This window comes from Ilyonectria robusta (assembly GCF_021365365.1).
Source record: "Ilyonectria robusta strain PMI_751 chromosome Unknown BGZ61scaffold_20, whole genome shotgun sequence".
Classification (NCBI taxonomy): domain Eukaryota; kingdom Fungi; phylum Ascomycota; class Sordariomycetes; order Hypocreales; family Nectriaceae; genus Ilyonectria; species Ilyonectria robusta.
The window spans coordinates 661438-677023 of record NW_025764454.1 but is presented as its reverse complement, the minus strand read 5'-3'; the positions used below and the strand labels follow the sequence as shown (position 1 = coordinate 677023).

General features: G+C 58.4%; 6 protein-coding genes across 6 annotated transcripts; 4 read left to right on the top strand and 2 right to left on the bottom strand.

The window, feature by feature from the left end:
- Positions 1–289: 289 nt before the first annotated feature.
- BGZ61DRAFT_497049 (amino acid permease/ SLC12A domain-containing protein) lies at positions 290–2227 on the top strand (the record flags this gene model as incomplete). Its single annotated transcript, XM_046251092.1, has 4 exons — positions 290–485; positions 578–785; positions 850–1059; positions 1159–2227. The coding sequence occupies 4 exons, from the start codon at positions 290–292 to the stop codon at positions 2225–2227; spliced, it is 1683 nt and encodes a 560-aa protein (XP_046100078.1).
- Positions 2228–2806: 579 nt separating this feature from the next.
- On the top strand, positions 2807–4870 carry BGZ61DRAFT_360841 (CwfJ C-terminus 1-domain-containing protein-like protein; the record flags this gene model as incomplete). Its single annotated transcript, XM_046241211.1, has 1 exon — positions 2807–4870. One exon carries the CDS (start codon positions 2807–2809, stop codon positions 4868–4870), a length of 2064 nt encoding a protein of 687 aa, XP_046100077.1.
- A 704-nt stretch (positions 4871–5574) lies between these two features.
- BGZ61DRAFT_361217 (Alpha/Beta hydrolase protein) lies at positions 5575–8243 on the bottom strand (the record flags this gene model as incomplete). Its single annotated transcript, XM_046241247.1, has 2 exons — positions 5575–6545; positions 6590–8243. The coding sequence occupies 2 exons, from the start codon at positions 8241–8243 to the stop codon at positions 5575–5577; spliced, it is 2625 nt and encodes an 874-aa protein (XP_046100076.1).
- Positions 8244–9278: 1035 nt separating this feature from the next.
- Positions 9279–10116, top strand: BGZ61DRAFT_458339 (uncharacterized protein; the record flags this gene model as incomplete). The annotated part of the gene is made up of 1 exon (XM_046246742.1): positions 9279–10116. A coding segment is annotated over one exon (492 nt), but the record flags the coding sequence as incomplete, so codon positions are not given.
- Positions 10117–11581: 1465 nt separating this feature from the next.
- On the top strand, positions 11582–12811 carry BGZ61DRAFT_458337 (uncharacterized protein). Its single transcript, XM_046246741.1, has one exon. It carries the CDS (start codon positions 11754–11756, stop codon positions 12768–12770), a length of 1017 nt encoding a protein of 338 aa, XP_046100074.1. The 5' UTR covers positions 11582–11753; the 3' UTR covers positions 12771–12811.
- Positions 12812–12984: 173 nt separating this feature from the next.
- Positions 12985–15122, bottom strand: BGZ61DRAFT_361209 (uncharacterized protein; the record flags this gene model as incomplete). The annotated part of the gene is made up of 2 exons (XM_046241244.1): positions 12985–13258; positions 13306–15122. 2 exons carry the CDS (start codon positions 15120–15122, stop codon positions 12985–12987), a joined length of 2091 nt encoding a protein of 696 aa, XP_046100073.1.
- Between the last annotated feature and the right edge of the window lie 464 nt (positions 15123–15586).

Genomic DNA, 15586 nt, shown 5'->3' with positions numbered 1-15586 from the left:
GGGTCCTACCCCAGACTGGGGATTATTGCTTCTTTTTCTTTGCTTCTTCTCCTCTGCTTCCCATCTCCTCGTTCCTTCCTGCCCCTTCCCATTCTGAAACTCCCCGGCATCTCATCCTCCGGACCCCACACACGTGACCTACCCCAAGCCGGCCACGATGAAAGGCGACATCGTCCTCACGCGCGATGTCGAGGTGGTCGAGATGAAGGACCTCAGCGCCGGGCCCGACAAGGGAACGTCGTGGAACATCTCCGCCAAGAAGGAGTCCTCGCGCCATCCCACCGACTGGATGGACGGCTTCCGCCGCGCCGAGCGACGTCCGCTCAAGAGCCGTGATGGCGGCTACCAGCCAACGACGGCTCCGACGGTGCCGGGAGACCGACAATATGACTTGCGCGCTGCCAATGCGAAGACGGCCAATACGGCGCTTGCCAGGGAACTCAAGGGCCGCCATCTGCAGATGATTGCGTTTGGTGGTGCCATCGGTATGTCTCTCTTCCTCAGTTGCATCCTAGAACAAACAGCAGAGCGGGTTGCGGCATTGCAATATCAGAACCCATTACTAACCTCTGACCAGGAACCGGTCTCTTCGTCGCCTCCGGAGCCGCTCTCTACAATGGCGGACCGGCATCAGTGCTTCTGGCGTACGTTCTGATCGGCGTTATGCAGTACTGCACCATGCAAGCCCTAGCCGAGCTGTGTGTGTTGTTTCCCATCGCCGGTTCTTTCTCCGCCTACTCTACTCGCTTTCTCGATCCTTCATGGGGATTTGCTATGGGTTGGAAGTAAGTTGCTCCCTATATACAACTATACAGGCTCGAGCTGTCGACGGAATCTAACCGTACCCAGCTACTGCCTGCAATGGCTGTTTACTCTGCCGCTAGAAATCCTCGCGGGCGCCTATACTATTTCGTACTGGAACGAATCCCTACCGAAGGCCATATTTGTCGCCATATTCCTCATCACAATCGTCCTCATCAACTTGTTCGGTATCAAGGCATACGGTGAGGCCGAATTCGTCTTTTCCATCGTCAAGGTCACTGCCATTATCGGCTTCATGTGAGTCCAACCTCTGAGAGTCTTCGGCGTCTGTCTCAGCCATTGTCTCAGTTGCTACAGTCTCTTCACCACGTATAGTTCAATCGCTAACCGAACTAGCCTGCTCGCCATTGTCATCAACATTGGCGGCCAGCCGGATAGCGGCTACATCGGCGGCATGTACTGGCGCAACCCCGGCGCCTTCAACAACGGCTTCAAAGGCTTCTGCACCGTCCTCATCACGTCGGCCTTTTCCTTCAACGGCACCGAGCTCATCGGTCTCGCCGCTGCCGAAACCGCCAACCCCCGCAAGTCGCTCCCGACGGCTATCAAGCAGGTGTTCTGGCGTATCAGCATCTTCTACATCCTCGCCCTGATGCTTGTTGGGCTTTTGGTGCCCTCCAACGAGCCGCGTCTCATGGACGGCAAGAACAGCGCCGACGCTTCGGCCAGCCCCTTTGTCATTGCCATCGAAAGTGCAGGCACCACGATCCTCCCCAGTGTCATGAATGCCGTCATTCTGATTGCAGTCATCTCTGTCGGAAACTCTGCCGTCTTCGGTTCTTCCCGAACCCTGGCCGCACTCGCTGAGCAGTCGCACGCCCCTCAAATCTTTGCCTACGTCGATAAGCAAGGTCGCCCCCTTATGGCCATTCTCTTTGCGTCGTGCCTCGGTCTTCTGGCCTTCTTGGCCGACTTGTCTGTCCACGACGCCATCTTCGACTGGCTGCTCTCGATCAGCAGTCTGTCAACGCTCTTCACCTGGGGCAGCATCTGCTTGTGCCACATCCGCTTCCGCCAAGCGTGGGGCTTCACTTCTCGTTCCCTCGAGCAGCTGCCATTCCGCTCCAACGTGGGCATCTGGGGCTCCTGGTTCGGATGCATTGGCTACGCCCTGGTACTCATCTCGCAGATCTGGGTCGCCGTGTCACCCATACCGACAGCGGACCAGGACACTAGCACGGCCGGTATGGTGCAGACCTTCTTCCTCAAGGTCATGGCCATCCCGATTATCCTCATCTTCTACTCATTCCACAAGATCTGGTTCCGCACGCGCATCGTGCGTGTCGACGAGATGGATGTGGAGACGGGTCGCCGATACTTCCGAGTACACATCTCGTCCGAGGAGGAACGAGAGGAGAGGATGAAGTGGCCCTTGTGGAAACGAATGTACCGACTACTTTGCTAAACGCGAGGGTGTCTTTGTTTCTTGAATGAATGGCATGATTGGCTTGGATACTTGGCTTACGGCGTTATTGAGAGGACCTTGTGCTAGATAATACCACCATTAGCGATCACTGGCATGTTGACGAGATTATTTATCGCGACAATAGAAATCAAAATCAATTATTTACTTTATTTGTTTCTTCATCTGTGAAATGAATTTGTACAGGACTGGGTATGTCTTGGCAGCATACTTGCTTTGCCACCATTTTTCTCTCGTAGTCTGCCAGCAACTGTAATAATACTTGAGCCTAGAGCCTAAATATTACGGAAGGTATTGCATTCTTTACGCTTTTATTTATTATGTTTAAGGATCCATTTAAAACACCTAGGCTCTAAATCCTTGTTAGATACCTCTACATTGTTCAGGATATGAGCTGTTGTTGCCCCACTGTATTTTTTCCAGCCGCAACAGGAACCGCCTGACGTAAAGGTGGGTAGCTCGCCAACCTCCAACTTCAAACTTCCACCACGAACCTCGCCATTCTCACTCGCTCCCCGGAGTCGCATTCATTTAGCCACTGCCATCATGGATCCCAGCGCCATGGACGGTCTGGACGACTTTGAAAAGTCCCTTGCAGCCGGCAAGGCGGAGCGCGAACAGGAGGAACGCGAGCGCGATGAGCGACGCCATCGCAAACACAGGCATCGCCATCGCCACGACTCGGAGCGGGATGGCGAGCGGGACAAGGACAAGGATGGGGACAGGCATAGGCATCGCCGCCATCGGGATGACGACGATGATGGGCACAGACACAAGCGCTCGCGGCACGGTCGCGACGACAAAGACGAAGAGCGTCGGTCACGGCATCGTCATGGCGAGGAGCGACACCACAAGACATCGGAGCCCGAGCCGAAAGAAGACGAAAAGACGCCAAGCGACAATACAGAAGAATCCTCCAAACCCCTTGTCAGAGACTCTTGGATGACGGCACCTTCGTCAATCGAAATCGACTACGTCCACCGCCCCGACAAAACCCCCAAGCCGCCCTCGCCTAAGCCAGAACCCAGGCGAGTTCTGCACCACCGCGAGCTCAACCGCAATATCGACGACGTCAAATTGGGCAAGACGGCCGATGACGAGGACGACACGCCCACCGAGCGCACCTTTGACTACACATTCGGCGACATGGGCTCCGCCTGGCGCATGACCAAGTTGCGGACCGTCTACAGCCAGGCGGACGAGAAGAACTGCCCCGTTGAGGAGGTAGCCGTGGAACGCTTCGGCAGCCTGCAGGAATTCGACGACGCGCGCGAAGAGCAGCAGGAGATGGAGCGGAGGAAGCTATACGGGAAGGGCTTCAAGGGCCAGGAGCAGCCGACGGGAGAGCTGTACCGACAGCGGCTGGAGAAGCAGCGCGACGAACCCCCTCGCAAGCCAGAGCAGACGACAGCTCCCCAAGTTGTCGTTCCCGCTACGCCGGCCATTGACCAAACGGCCCTCAACCGGCTCCGCGCGGGGATGATGAAGGCCAAGCTCCGCCGCGCCCCCAACGCCGCGCAGCTCGAGGACGAGTACAACCGCGCGGCCGCGACCTTTGCCCAGCGCGGCCCCACCGCCGGCCCCGACGCCGTCGTGCTCGGCGTCATGGACAACCGGCAGCTCGCCGGAACCCGCGCCGAGGCCAAGGCCGTCGACACCAAGCGCGGGCGCGAGCGCGGCACCGTCGAGGAGAACGCCGACATGTCCATCGACGACATGGTGCGCGAGGAGCGCCGCACGCGGATGCAGGCCGGCGGCGAGGGCCTGCGGCTCGCGGAGCGCATCGCCAAGGACGCCAAGTTCGACAACGGCCTCGAGTACATGGACGACAACGCCGAGAAGCTCGCGCGCCGCGTGCACAAAAGCGAGGTCAACCTCAAGAACATGGCCGTGGGCGAGTTCCAGAAGATGAACCGCGTCCTCGAGTCGTGCCCGCTGTGCCACAAGGAGGACACCTCACAGCCGCCCGTCGCGCCCGTCGTCTCGCTCGGCACGCGCGTCTTCCTCACGCTGGCCACCGAGCCCGAGATCAGTCCCGGCGGCGCCGTCATCGCGCCCATCACGCACCGGCGCAACCTGCTCGAGTGCGACGACGACGAGTGGGAGGAGCTGCGCAACTTCATGAAGAGCCTCACGCGCATGTACCACGACCAGGGCCGCGAGGTTGTCTTCTACGAAAACGCCGCCGCGCCGCACCGCCACCCGCACGCCGCCATGGTCGCCGTGCCCATCCCCTACGCCGAGGGCGCCACCGCGCCGGCCTACTTCAAGGAGGCCTTCCTGGCCGCCGACGAGGAGTGGTCGCAGCACCCCAAGGTCGTCGACACGGCGAAGCGCGCGCGCGAGGGCATGGGCCGCGCCGCGTTCCGCCGCAGCATCGCCAAGGAGGCGCCGTACTTCCACGTGTGGTTCTCGCTGGACGGCGGCCTGGGCCACATCGTCGAGGACTCGTCGCGCTGGCCGAGGGGGGATTTGTTCGCGCGCGAGGTGCTGGCGGGTATCGTCGATGCCGAGCCGCACGTCGCCAAGAAGCAGGGGCGGTGGACGAGGGGCGATCAGCGGGTTGATGGGTTTAAGAAGGGGTGGAGGAAGTTTGACTGGACGCGGATGTTGGCTGAGGACTGAGGACGGGAGTTGCAGTCATGATGAATGATGACTTGCGGCTCAGGAGGAGGATTATAATCCCAGCCAAGGGAAGATAAACTTGCAATGAATAAGATAATTCTCCGACCATCGTGCAGTCTCTAGGCTTCTAGAATAAGCACAACACAAGAGTGCCTGATCAATCTGTTTTAGCTACAGTTATATCCACATCTCATCGCATTCACATACACAACACCAATGATAGGGTCAACTTGGTTCAGCCTCCAGTCGGCCACAAAATGTAATTAAGACATTACTCTACTTGGGACATGGAGTCCTCCAGATTAGTCGTACATAGGTAGTAGAATGAGATGAGCCCTTGTCATCCCTGCTCACACGCATCTTGACAATTGGCCCCCTAAACGGCATTTCGCACTCGGACGGCCAAAGCCCGTCTCTTTCCTCCCCGTCGGAGCCGCGGTTGGCTCTTTTTCAGAGACCCAAGGATCCCTTGGCGGGTGGTGGTTGTCTTTCCAGAGTTGATGGTCGGCAGCGTGGAGGCATCGCGGTCGGTTCAAGCTCCGTGCTCCGTCGTCCTGGCCGCGAGCGTAAATATTAGAATAGCCGTCATCGTGTGATATCTGTCCTCAGGTGATATCCGTCCTCGGTGATATTAGATCGTTTCTTAGATGGTCTCCGTGGATTGTTCTCCAATGTCGTCTCTTAAGATCCGCTCTTTGGCTCACTCATGACCTTGTCAGGGGACCTCGTCGACCCCTCTCGCGATCCCTTCGTCCATCCGCCCCCGTCACCTTCATCCAGTCCTCCCATTCCTTGCTCATTTCCATTAATACCGATCCCATTACCATGGCGCTGGCCATCAGACCGTGGCCCTCGCCTTCGAGTACTCGCACTTCGCAGCGGCGCATCGTCTTGCCGAGCCACTTGACGTTGTCGACGGGAACTCGCGTATCCCTGCTTCCGTGGTGGATAACCACCGGCCGCGTGATGTCGACGTAGCGGAATCCAATCGTATGCCGTCGCTCCAGACATACCAGCAAATCCACGGCAGGGTTGGCTCCGGTAGTTGCCAACTCCCAGATGGCGTGTGTCAGCCGTAGATCATACGTCACCTGGCGCTCCTTGTCCGCCATCGCATCTTGTGCCGCAGCCAGAATCGCCGTCTCAGGGTTCCTCGTGCCCTGAGGAGGATGCATCCGGTCCATGTTCTCCGTCGCATTGGGCTGTTCCAGCGGCATGTCACCATTCATCATAGCGTTTGGTGATTTTCCGTAGCCTTCGTGGCCAATGTTCTCCTTATCCAAGCTGGGCGTCACGTTTCGGTGGCCGTCTTTGCCATCCTTTCCGTTTACGTTGGACTTTCGCTTACTCCTTCGAGGATTCTTAGGGAGGGAGCTGGTGATGGAACTGCTGGTCGCCGTCATGAAGCTGCTGTTGGCAGCCTTGAGAAGAGGCGTCGGGAGAGCACGGAGGATTCTTTGCGACGTCGGGATCGCGTTTGTCGGGGGAAGCGTCTGAGACGTCCCAAACACGTTCATCTGGGACGGAGGAATCCATGGCGCCAGCAGGTGGATCCTGCCGCGGATATGTTGAGGCATTCGCAGAGCGGTTGCAAGAGCGTAGATGGCACCGGCAGAGTGAGCGAGGATGGAGAACTTGGTAATCTTCAATGCTTGGCAAATAGCATAAACGTCATCTATCACGGTTAGAACAGTCCTCTCGGGGGCGACAAGCACTTACCAGGCCAGCTGAGCGGCGTGGCTGTCCCGTCTGAATACGGCTCGCTGTCTCCCACACCGGGTCGGTCAGGAGTAATCAACCGCAGCTTCAGCGTCAAAGCAAGCTCGTCATAAAAGGCCGTAATATATCTCGTCAAGCCCATGCCCACGCAGCAGAAGACGGCCGAGCCCTCCGAGTCACCCACCTCGGAGAAGGAAATCACACGACCCGTCTGAGGATGCTTGATCTTCTGAGACAAGCGAGGTGAGCAGAGGTAGGACTCGACAGCGTCGTCGACCGAGTCAGCGGACTGGGGGCGCTCGTAACCGTTCGGGATGGGGATCTGGCTGTCGCGAGCTGGGGATTCCTGTCGCTCCTCCGACTTGGGGTTGATGCCAGCAGATAGGCGCTTGAGCCTCGAGCTGCTGCGCTTGAGCTTCAGTCCGTCTGGCGGGATTGGGCTATGGTGTCCGGATCGACGGCGAGAATTACGGTCGCTGCTGTGATGTCGACGGCGACCCTGGGCCACGGCAGGGAATGGTGCGCCTTCGTCTTCGTCATCATCTCCTGGCAAGTCGTCTCCGACATCAAGGAAGCTTCGGCCGGCCATGGTCTTGGTCCTGGTTGGGGAGTGCGAATCGTCGAAGCCGTAGATGGGAGATTTGGCGGATGCCCTCAGCATATCCTGGTCAGAATGGCGCTTTCTCCTGCCGTGCTCGCGGGATCGGCCATACTCTTCCGTCTCGGGGATAACATCGCTCAGGGGTCCATCACTGTCTCGCTTGGACCGTCTTGCGCTGCTGCGCTTCACACTTTGCGTTGACCTCCTCAGGCTAGAATCGCGGACGGGGATGGGGCAGGGGCTCTCCATTCTGCGCTCGGGGCGGGCGTTGTGGCTCGGTTCTTCGTGGATAGCCGTCTCGGCGAAGAAGGGATCTCCCCGGCCGCCGGAGTGGGTGCTGCTCCCGGTGGCCAAGACTCCGGAGGCAGAGGCCGGGAGACCGCCCGAGGCGCGCTTGCGCTCGACCTCCTTCTCGCGGAGTTGTTCTTTGGAGCTCATGTACATGAGGCCCTTGGAGCTCCTCCCAGTCTTCTTGCCCCAACTATCATGCGACCGCTGGTGGTTCAGTTCTGGGCTTGGTGCGGAGCGGCGTTCGATGGACAGGTTTCCGATGCTGTGGGTGTCATCGTTCTTGGAGACAGACGATCCCTTGGACGACGGGCGCGAGGTGCTGTTGCGGATAAAGGAGCGAAGACCACTCTCGCGACTCGGACTCCTCGGGCTCTTGGGGCTCTTAGCGGCCGTCAGGGGTGAGTAGCCGCTCGGGGGCTTGGAGGTGCGGACGACGGGCGGAGCGGCGGCGAGATCGTCAAGGGAGACGGCGGCCTGCCTAAGATCGTCGGTGTTGAGTGAGTGGAAGGCGCCGTAGTCGACGCCGAAGCTGCCGTGGCCGGGACTCGTGGGGACGGAGAGACTGGTCGGGGAGGCCTCGAAGTGGTTGTTGGCGGGCTTGGAGATGACGCTCAGGCTGGTGATGAGGTTGGAGATGACCTCGGGACTGGCAGGAGGCATGCTCGCACGTTTAACGGCCGATGGGGGCTGCAGCGAGCGAGGGCGGCCATGGTGACGGACTCGGGCCGGGATAGGGGGGGCGGCAGCGGGATCGAGTTCCATGGCGGCAGGAGACAGGAGGCGCGACGGGCTCTGGAGGTTAGTGAAACCGGAGATGGATGGGATGGCCAGCTAGAGGGCTCTCGCGCGCTGGGCGGGTGCGGCGCGTTTGCTGCGCGTGATGCTGCGGAGGGAGTCTGGTCTGGCGATGCGCGCGCGCAGAAGCGGATGGTGTGTAGCCGAAGCGGATAATGCAGCACGGGGGCGCAGAACGTCGATGTCTCGCCCGGAGTGGGCTCGGGTTGTCTTGGGAGGTCTTGCACGCTGCAGCAAGTAATTGAACGTGTCTCGCACGGCGCAAGTCAGGCGGTTGCAGCGACACAGCGGCGGCTGCACTGTGCGGTCGAGGGTCTCGTCGATGGCGGAGGGAGTAGATGCAGTATGTAGGCGGTACGTAGTATGTAGGGAGGCACTTGTGGTGGAGGAGGTCGCGGCGGACTTGGTTGGTGCAGCAGTAAAGTGGGTGGAGAAGAGTGCGTGCCTTAGTGCGAAGCCCAGGTGGTTCGGTGCCGGGTTTATGGTTGCAGGGACCTGCCTTGCAGGAGGAAGAGGGAGGAAGGACAGGGAAGATGAATGGATGAGTAGAGTAGAGTGGATTGAATTGGTGATGGCGGCGGACCAGGAGCGGGAGGGTTGAGATGGAAGAGAGCGACAGCGTCAGATGACGACGACAAGGAGCGACAGAAGAAAACGGAGAGAGAACAAGAGATGTGAGAGGGAGGGCGAACGTCTGTGATTCGAGGGGGGATACTCCGTAAATGGATGGATGGATGGATGGATGGACGGATAGATTGGACGGATGGAGACATACTGCACGGAGAATGAGCTGGGGGTTGAGGCTACAGGCCCAATTCGGGACGGTGGCGTCGCCTGCTTTGGTGTCTACTATTACTCTGTGATAGTACAGTGGTCCACAGAGTCAGATCAGAGAGAGAGGCAATAAACTCTCTCTGTCCACAAGGCAACGGGCCGTCATTACGAGTCATATCAAGCGCCGGCGAGTAGATTGCCGCCGCCGTTTACTAGCAAAATGGCGCCGAAAGAACCATCGTCACCATCGGGGGGCGTGAAGCGGCGGGAGTTTTTGACCTCACGCAAGAGGCTATTAAATGCCTAATTATTACCTAGGGGATGCCCCAGCCTCACACTCGATCGCCCTCTCTTTCGTCTCCCATCTCACCACAGTCGCATTGCAAAAATGCAAAAATGCAAAAATGCAAAAATGCCCTGCAGGTTTATGCGCCCGCCCTTGCATACAGGCACCGCACGCCCGGGATCGCTGCTGCAGGACCCCCCCGCCGCGCGCGCGCATATTCGTAAGATGCTTGTTTCGCCATGGGCAGACTCCCGACGGCGTCAGCGTGATCAGCTCTCCCACCACCACCACATCTCACTCGCCGGCTTTGTTGGGAAGATCCCGAGGGAGAGAGAGACACAGACAAGACACAGACAGAGAGAGAGTTTCCGCAGTCCCCGTTTCGGGTCCAAGCTCCATCCAGCCATGGGAGACTCCGTATGCAGGAGAATGAACCGGGGGCCAAAAGAAAAAGGCGCCGATTTATGTAGCTGCGGTGGTGGTCGACCCCAATTGGGAACCGGGGGGAGACGGAGAGACGGGGGGGAACACACGGTAGATGGGGTTCCCGCTCGCTGGGCTCTTCTGGAATGCGAATTGTAATATTAGGGGGCCATGATGAGGTGCGGTGCGGTTCATCCGGAGGCGCTTGGCTCTTTCGTCACCGCTGGAGTTGCAGTCGATGGTTTTTTTCGTTTCCGGGGGACTGGAAGACGGCGGATGGTGGATGGTGGATGGTGGATGGTGGATGGGAGAGATGGCGTAATCGAGACTCAGGGAGGATAAGTAACACCAAACACACTCACACTTAATCGTTATTATTATTGTTATTGTTATTATTCTGTCACTCTCACTCTCCCTCTCCCTCTCCCTCTCCCTCTCCCTCTCAACAGCTCACTGCCCTCCAACACTCCCACTGCTAGGGTCCATGATCCAGCTGCTCAGCGCTACAGCCAGCTAGCCCCGTGGCCAGCAGGGATCACACGCGCGCACGGGGTCAGGGGCCGCACGAGCATGTCCCGCCGGAATATCAAAGCCTGTCCTGTCCTCCCCTCCCTCGCTCTTTGTTCTGCCTACTGCAGGCCCCAGGGGGTTTTTGTATTTTTCTCTCCGGCCTTCCCTTTTGCTCAGGTTGTTCCTCCGGCGGTCTCTGGAAGCTGGGACTTCTCCAGGGAACAACCTGGGTGCCTTGTGCTGGGCTCCCCACCGTGCACCCACTGATCTCCCGCTGGTTCCTTACCTAACTTAGGGGGGCCGGCTCCTCTTCTCTCCGTCCTGTCCACTGGGTCGTTCACTGGACCGCTGCTGCTCTCCACTGCCAACTCCACTGGCACAAAAACCTCCAGTGGACCCTTCCAGGCACCGCGAACAGGGGAAGAAGCCCCCCCCCCCACACTGCAAATGATGGGAAAATGATGGGAAAATGATGGGAAATGGATGTCGTCAACTCCATCTGATTTGCCCGTCGATGGGCCGCATTAAAACATTTCATTATTCGTTCCCCATCTCATCCCATCCCCCATCGCCATCCTAGACATCTCATCTCATCTCGCCCTGTCTCGTATGCTCCCGTAACCGCGTCCGGAGTAGAGTACCGGTCGATCCATCTCGAAATCACCTTAAATAGCCGAGGTGAGAGAGGCCGAGTCGCGTAACCACAGAACACGAACGCATGTAGCCGCCATCAACACCAGGAAACGCGTGTTATCCGCCCTTGCGCTTGGCTGATAAGTGGCCTCACGGGGTTCCAGCAGCCGCCCCTGGATCCCAGCTGCCGTGGTGGTGCTCCGCCGAAAAAAGCACCTCGGGTCAACGGCTGCTCTTTTTGAAAATATCGCTGTAATTATCCCCGTCAGCCGTAAAATCACCGACGTCCCATGTTCCCTGCCCAACGGGATTTGTGGCTGCTGCTCGTCTGACAAGCGATGGGTCCCTTAACATATGATGCACCAGCCACAACAAGTAATGACCGGCTCTCGCTGTTTTGCTTGTGTCTGATCACAAATGCCATTATTACGGGTATTCTTGGTAGGGCTGGGCTGTGTGGGAGAGGAATCCCTGGTCCGTTGGCTCCCGTCCCGCCAGAACAAGCTACGTCATCGCTCGCAAGCTCCAGCCACACTTCTGATCCCCGTAAACCGGCCACCTTGGACGACATGATGCGGCGAATCTACGAACCGCGACGTCATGATGGCTGACGGGTGTGCATTTCGGGTGTCGTCATATACACTTGCAACCATGTGTCTTGTCTAGTGTAATGTTCATACTATTATAATGCTTGTTTCCTCTACCACTAGTATGTGTCTCTGAACAAGTCCAGTGTCCTCAACACCATTCAACACCACATCCAGCATCACCACTAACCACACCCATCATATCACCACCAACTACCCCCAACATCATAACTACACAACTCAAACCCCCTACATCAGTCCAAAATGGACCTCCTCCTCTCCCTCCCAATAGCCTCCTACCTCCTCGCCCCCTCCTCAACCTCCCTGTCCACCTCGCTCAACCTGCTCTTCTTCTACATGACCTGGACCACCCTCATCCTCTCCCACTCGCCGCTCAAGATCCGCCTCGTCGGGTCTCTCGCCATCCGCCTCGCGCTGTGGCTGATACCGTCTCTCGTAACCCTCCTCTTCGACCTCGCCCTCCCCAGCCTTGCCGAGTCCATCAAGCTCGGCGGCCGCTCCGCCCTGCCTCCCAGGGATCCTCGTCGGCTGCTTAGACAGCTCGGCCTCGCGCTCTTTAACCTCGTCTTCACTACCGCTGCCGAAGGTGCCTCAAGCCTTGTTTTCGCATACATCTTCCAGGAACCCGACTTCAAGACCAACTCCGCCCTGCCTCTCCCCTGGCAGATGGCAAAGCACATCTTGATACTCTTCTCCGCCCGCGAACTCCTCCACTACAACCTGCACCGCTACGTCCTCCACGGCACATCGTCCCTCGCAAAACACCACACCCGCTACGCCCACACCCGCGCCGCCGCTCCCTACAGCCTCCAGCTCTTCGCCGACCACCCGCTCCCGCTGCTGGTGCACCGCTTCCTCCCCATCTACCTCCCCGCGCTGGTCCTCCGCCCGCACCTGCTCACCTACTTCCTGTTCCTCGCGCTGTGCACCGGCGAAGAGACGCTCGCCATGTCGGGCTACAGCGTCGTCCCCGGCATCATCATGGGCGGCATTGCGCGCCGTTGCGCCTTCCACTATGCTGGCCAGGGGGCTTCCAACTACGGCGCGTGGGGGCTGCTGGACTGGGTGAATGGGACGAGCCGCGGCGGGGACATGTTGGAGGATGTCAAAGCTGAAGCCGAAAAGCACCATCTGAAGGAACGGTCAGCAGACAAGGTCGACAATGGAGTGGGCATGATTCAAGGTGGACTTGATGCGTTGAGGAACGGGAATGGGCCCCGGAGAAGCCCCAGGACGAGATCGAGTAAGCGATCATCCTAATTATCGGATGGCATGTTTTATGATGCATGAGATATTTCACGAGTAGTCCTTGGTTACACCAAAAGCCGTGCTCTTTATGTTCAGCCATATGTGCTTCTATTACAATGTATGCAGGCCCATATACCCTATATCCTCCGCTCTATTGTGCAAGACCAGTCCCCGGCCCTTGACGCCATCCAGTCTATCCGACCCAGCCCATCCATTAAACAGCCAGTTAGTTGTACGCCATCTTCCTCTTGAACCACGCGAGCGTCTCCAGCCCGCTCTGCACCCGCATTCCGATCCTGGCATCCATGAGGTACACCTCCCAGGTCTTGACGATGTCGAGTTGCTTCTGGCAGTCGTCGAACTTCTGGCGGCGGTACTCGGCAATCTCCTCGACTGTGCCCTCGGGGGGGTTGCAGCACTCGGCCCACGCGATGGAAGCCAGCTCGTAGTTTGCGGCGGGCGGGACGTAGTCGTCCTTCGTAGGTCCCTTGAAGGTGTACCTTGGAATCGTTAGTAAAGGACAGCGGGCTGTTTTGGAATAACTCACCTGTCTTGCTTCAGGATGTGCTCTTGCAGGACGGCTCGCGCCTCGTCATACTTGCCCAATCTCTTCAATAAGGTCCCATTCAGAAGCGCCCAGATGCCCATCTCGTCGACCTCATTCTTGATCGCCTCCAAAACCTCCTCCTTGGCAGTACACCGCTCCCACTTGAGGTTAGCCATGGCGCGCTCCAGCTCGACAGGGCCCATCCGCTTGGGTCCGTTCCACAGATACGCCATCTCCAGAGCCGGGCTGGGACCGATGGCATCGGCCAGGTCAACCCCGGCGGCCTTGGCTCGCTCCTCCCACTTCTGAATCTTGCGGTGGACATATGTATCGATGGGCAGCTGTCGCGCCATGAACTTCTTCTTTCCGACGACCGACGGGGCCTTGCGGAAGAACTCGTGCGCCTTGACCTTTTGCCTGCGCGCCTCGTCTTCGTCTCCGCTGTGCACGGCGTCGCGGTACAGCTCCAGGGATGCGGATCCAGCCATGTAGTAGTACAAGGCCGGGCTCCAGTCGTTGACCTCGAGGCACCGCAGGAAGGCGTCGCGCATGCCGTCCCAGTTCTGGACAAACATGTAGCTAATGGACAGCTCGAAGTTGTTAACGGCGGCCACCTGCTTCATCTTGGACTCTTCGCCCGTCGTCAGGAGCTCGACAGCCTTGGGAAGCTGCTGCTCGTTCGCATACTGTCTGGCCTCCTCCACGCGCCAGAGCCTCGAGTTGGGATACCGCTGTCGCATGGTCGCCAGCAGCTGGTCGCACTTCTTCCTGGGAGGGCCAACCACATCCGCGTGCTCGTCGTAGTCCTTTTCGTCGGGCAGAATATCCACCACTCCCAGCATGCCGTTGTAGTACGCCAGGAGAGCCATTGCCGCAATCGCTCCGTTCACGTTGTTGTAGGCAATTGAGCGCCAGAGCATACGCACACCCCGTTCGCGATCTCCGCTGAATCCAACAATAGAGAGGATTCGAGAAAAGGCGGGCGGTACAAGAGTCAAGAGGAGGAGGAGGATGCCGAAGCACATGTTGGCGCCAGAGTGCACGAAAATATCCAGCGGGTTGTCGAGGACCATCGTGTCAGACGTGACGGGCTTTGACTTGGCCTGGAGGAGAGCCTCGTTGGCGGTCTTTTCGCCATCGACGGTCCCTTCTGGCGAAGTGACGGTAGTGGAGGAATCAGTCGGGTTGGAGGGTGTCTGGACTCCTGAGGAGTCGCTGGAATCTCCGGAATTTTCATCAATAATCTTCGATACGAGATCGAACTGGCTGTCATTCATTTCCTTCAACGCCTTCTCTTCGGCGGCGGTAATTGCATCGAGCGTGAGAAAGGCCTTTCTCAACTTGTAAAAGCCCTTCATGGCCTCGATCAAACTCTCGTGTAGCACGCCCACAACGGCGCCCATGAGCTGCGTCTCGGCGCGTACAAGCTCATACTCGGTCCCCGGCGGATAGAGCTTGCTCCCGGCGCGGGCCTTGCCGTGCCTCTGAGCCTTCTTGTAGTCGTTCCAGGCGCGGGCCTCGCACTCGTCCAGCTTGGCCGTGGTCTCGGCCATGACCTCCTTCTCGAAGCCCAGCACCGAGCGCATGAAGATGGTGACGGCCAGGCCCAGCTGGTGGAAGGACGAGTCGCCCGTCTGCAGCTTCTCCCAGGCGCCGTCGATGTCGTCATTCATGATGAGCCCGGACGAGTTCATGGCGTCGTCAATGTCCTCCATCTCCTTGGCGACGTTGTCGCGCGAGGAGTCGCTGTCGCTGCCCGTGGCGCTGGCATCGTCGGGCTTTGCGCTGGAGCGGAACCACCCGGCTAATCGACTCATTTTGGTGAGACGACGGTTGGGGTCGTTGAGTGTGGTGGTGGTGGTTTGGTGGGTGTAGCAGAAATGAAAAGCGAAACCCCAGATTCCCAAGACGTGAGAGATGTTCACCAACCTTCCAGCACGCCAAAATTCTAGTTGCCAAGCACAGACCCAGCGACTGTGATCTGTAGATATAGTCAATCTAAGACGACTTTCCGGGAGCCTTCTCGAAGGGCTCAGCCTCGAATGCTGACGTCCGGGGCTGAATCCTGCCAGAGACTTGACGTAGTCTCCAGGGTTGTCTCGGGCGGCGGAGTGATTTAGAACCCCGCTATTGGCAACCTGCAGCCCAGGGGGCGGAGGGGAGAGCGGAGATATTATAAAGGGGAAAAAATTCGAAGCCTCGATTCACGGAGCTCGTTGTGTCCCTGAACCGCCCAGAGAATGAATGCAGGGTCGACAGAAGGTAGGATGCAAGAGCAAAA

What these genes read in the sequence shown, in the direction of transcription:
- BGZ61DRAFT_458337 (XM_046246741.1), top strand. Translation starts at nt 11,754, where the DNA reads ATGGACCTCCTCCTCTCCCTCCCAATAGCCTCCTACCTCCTCGCCCCC.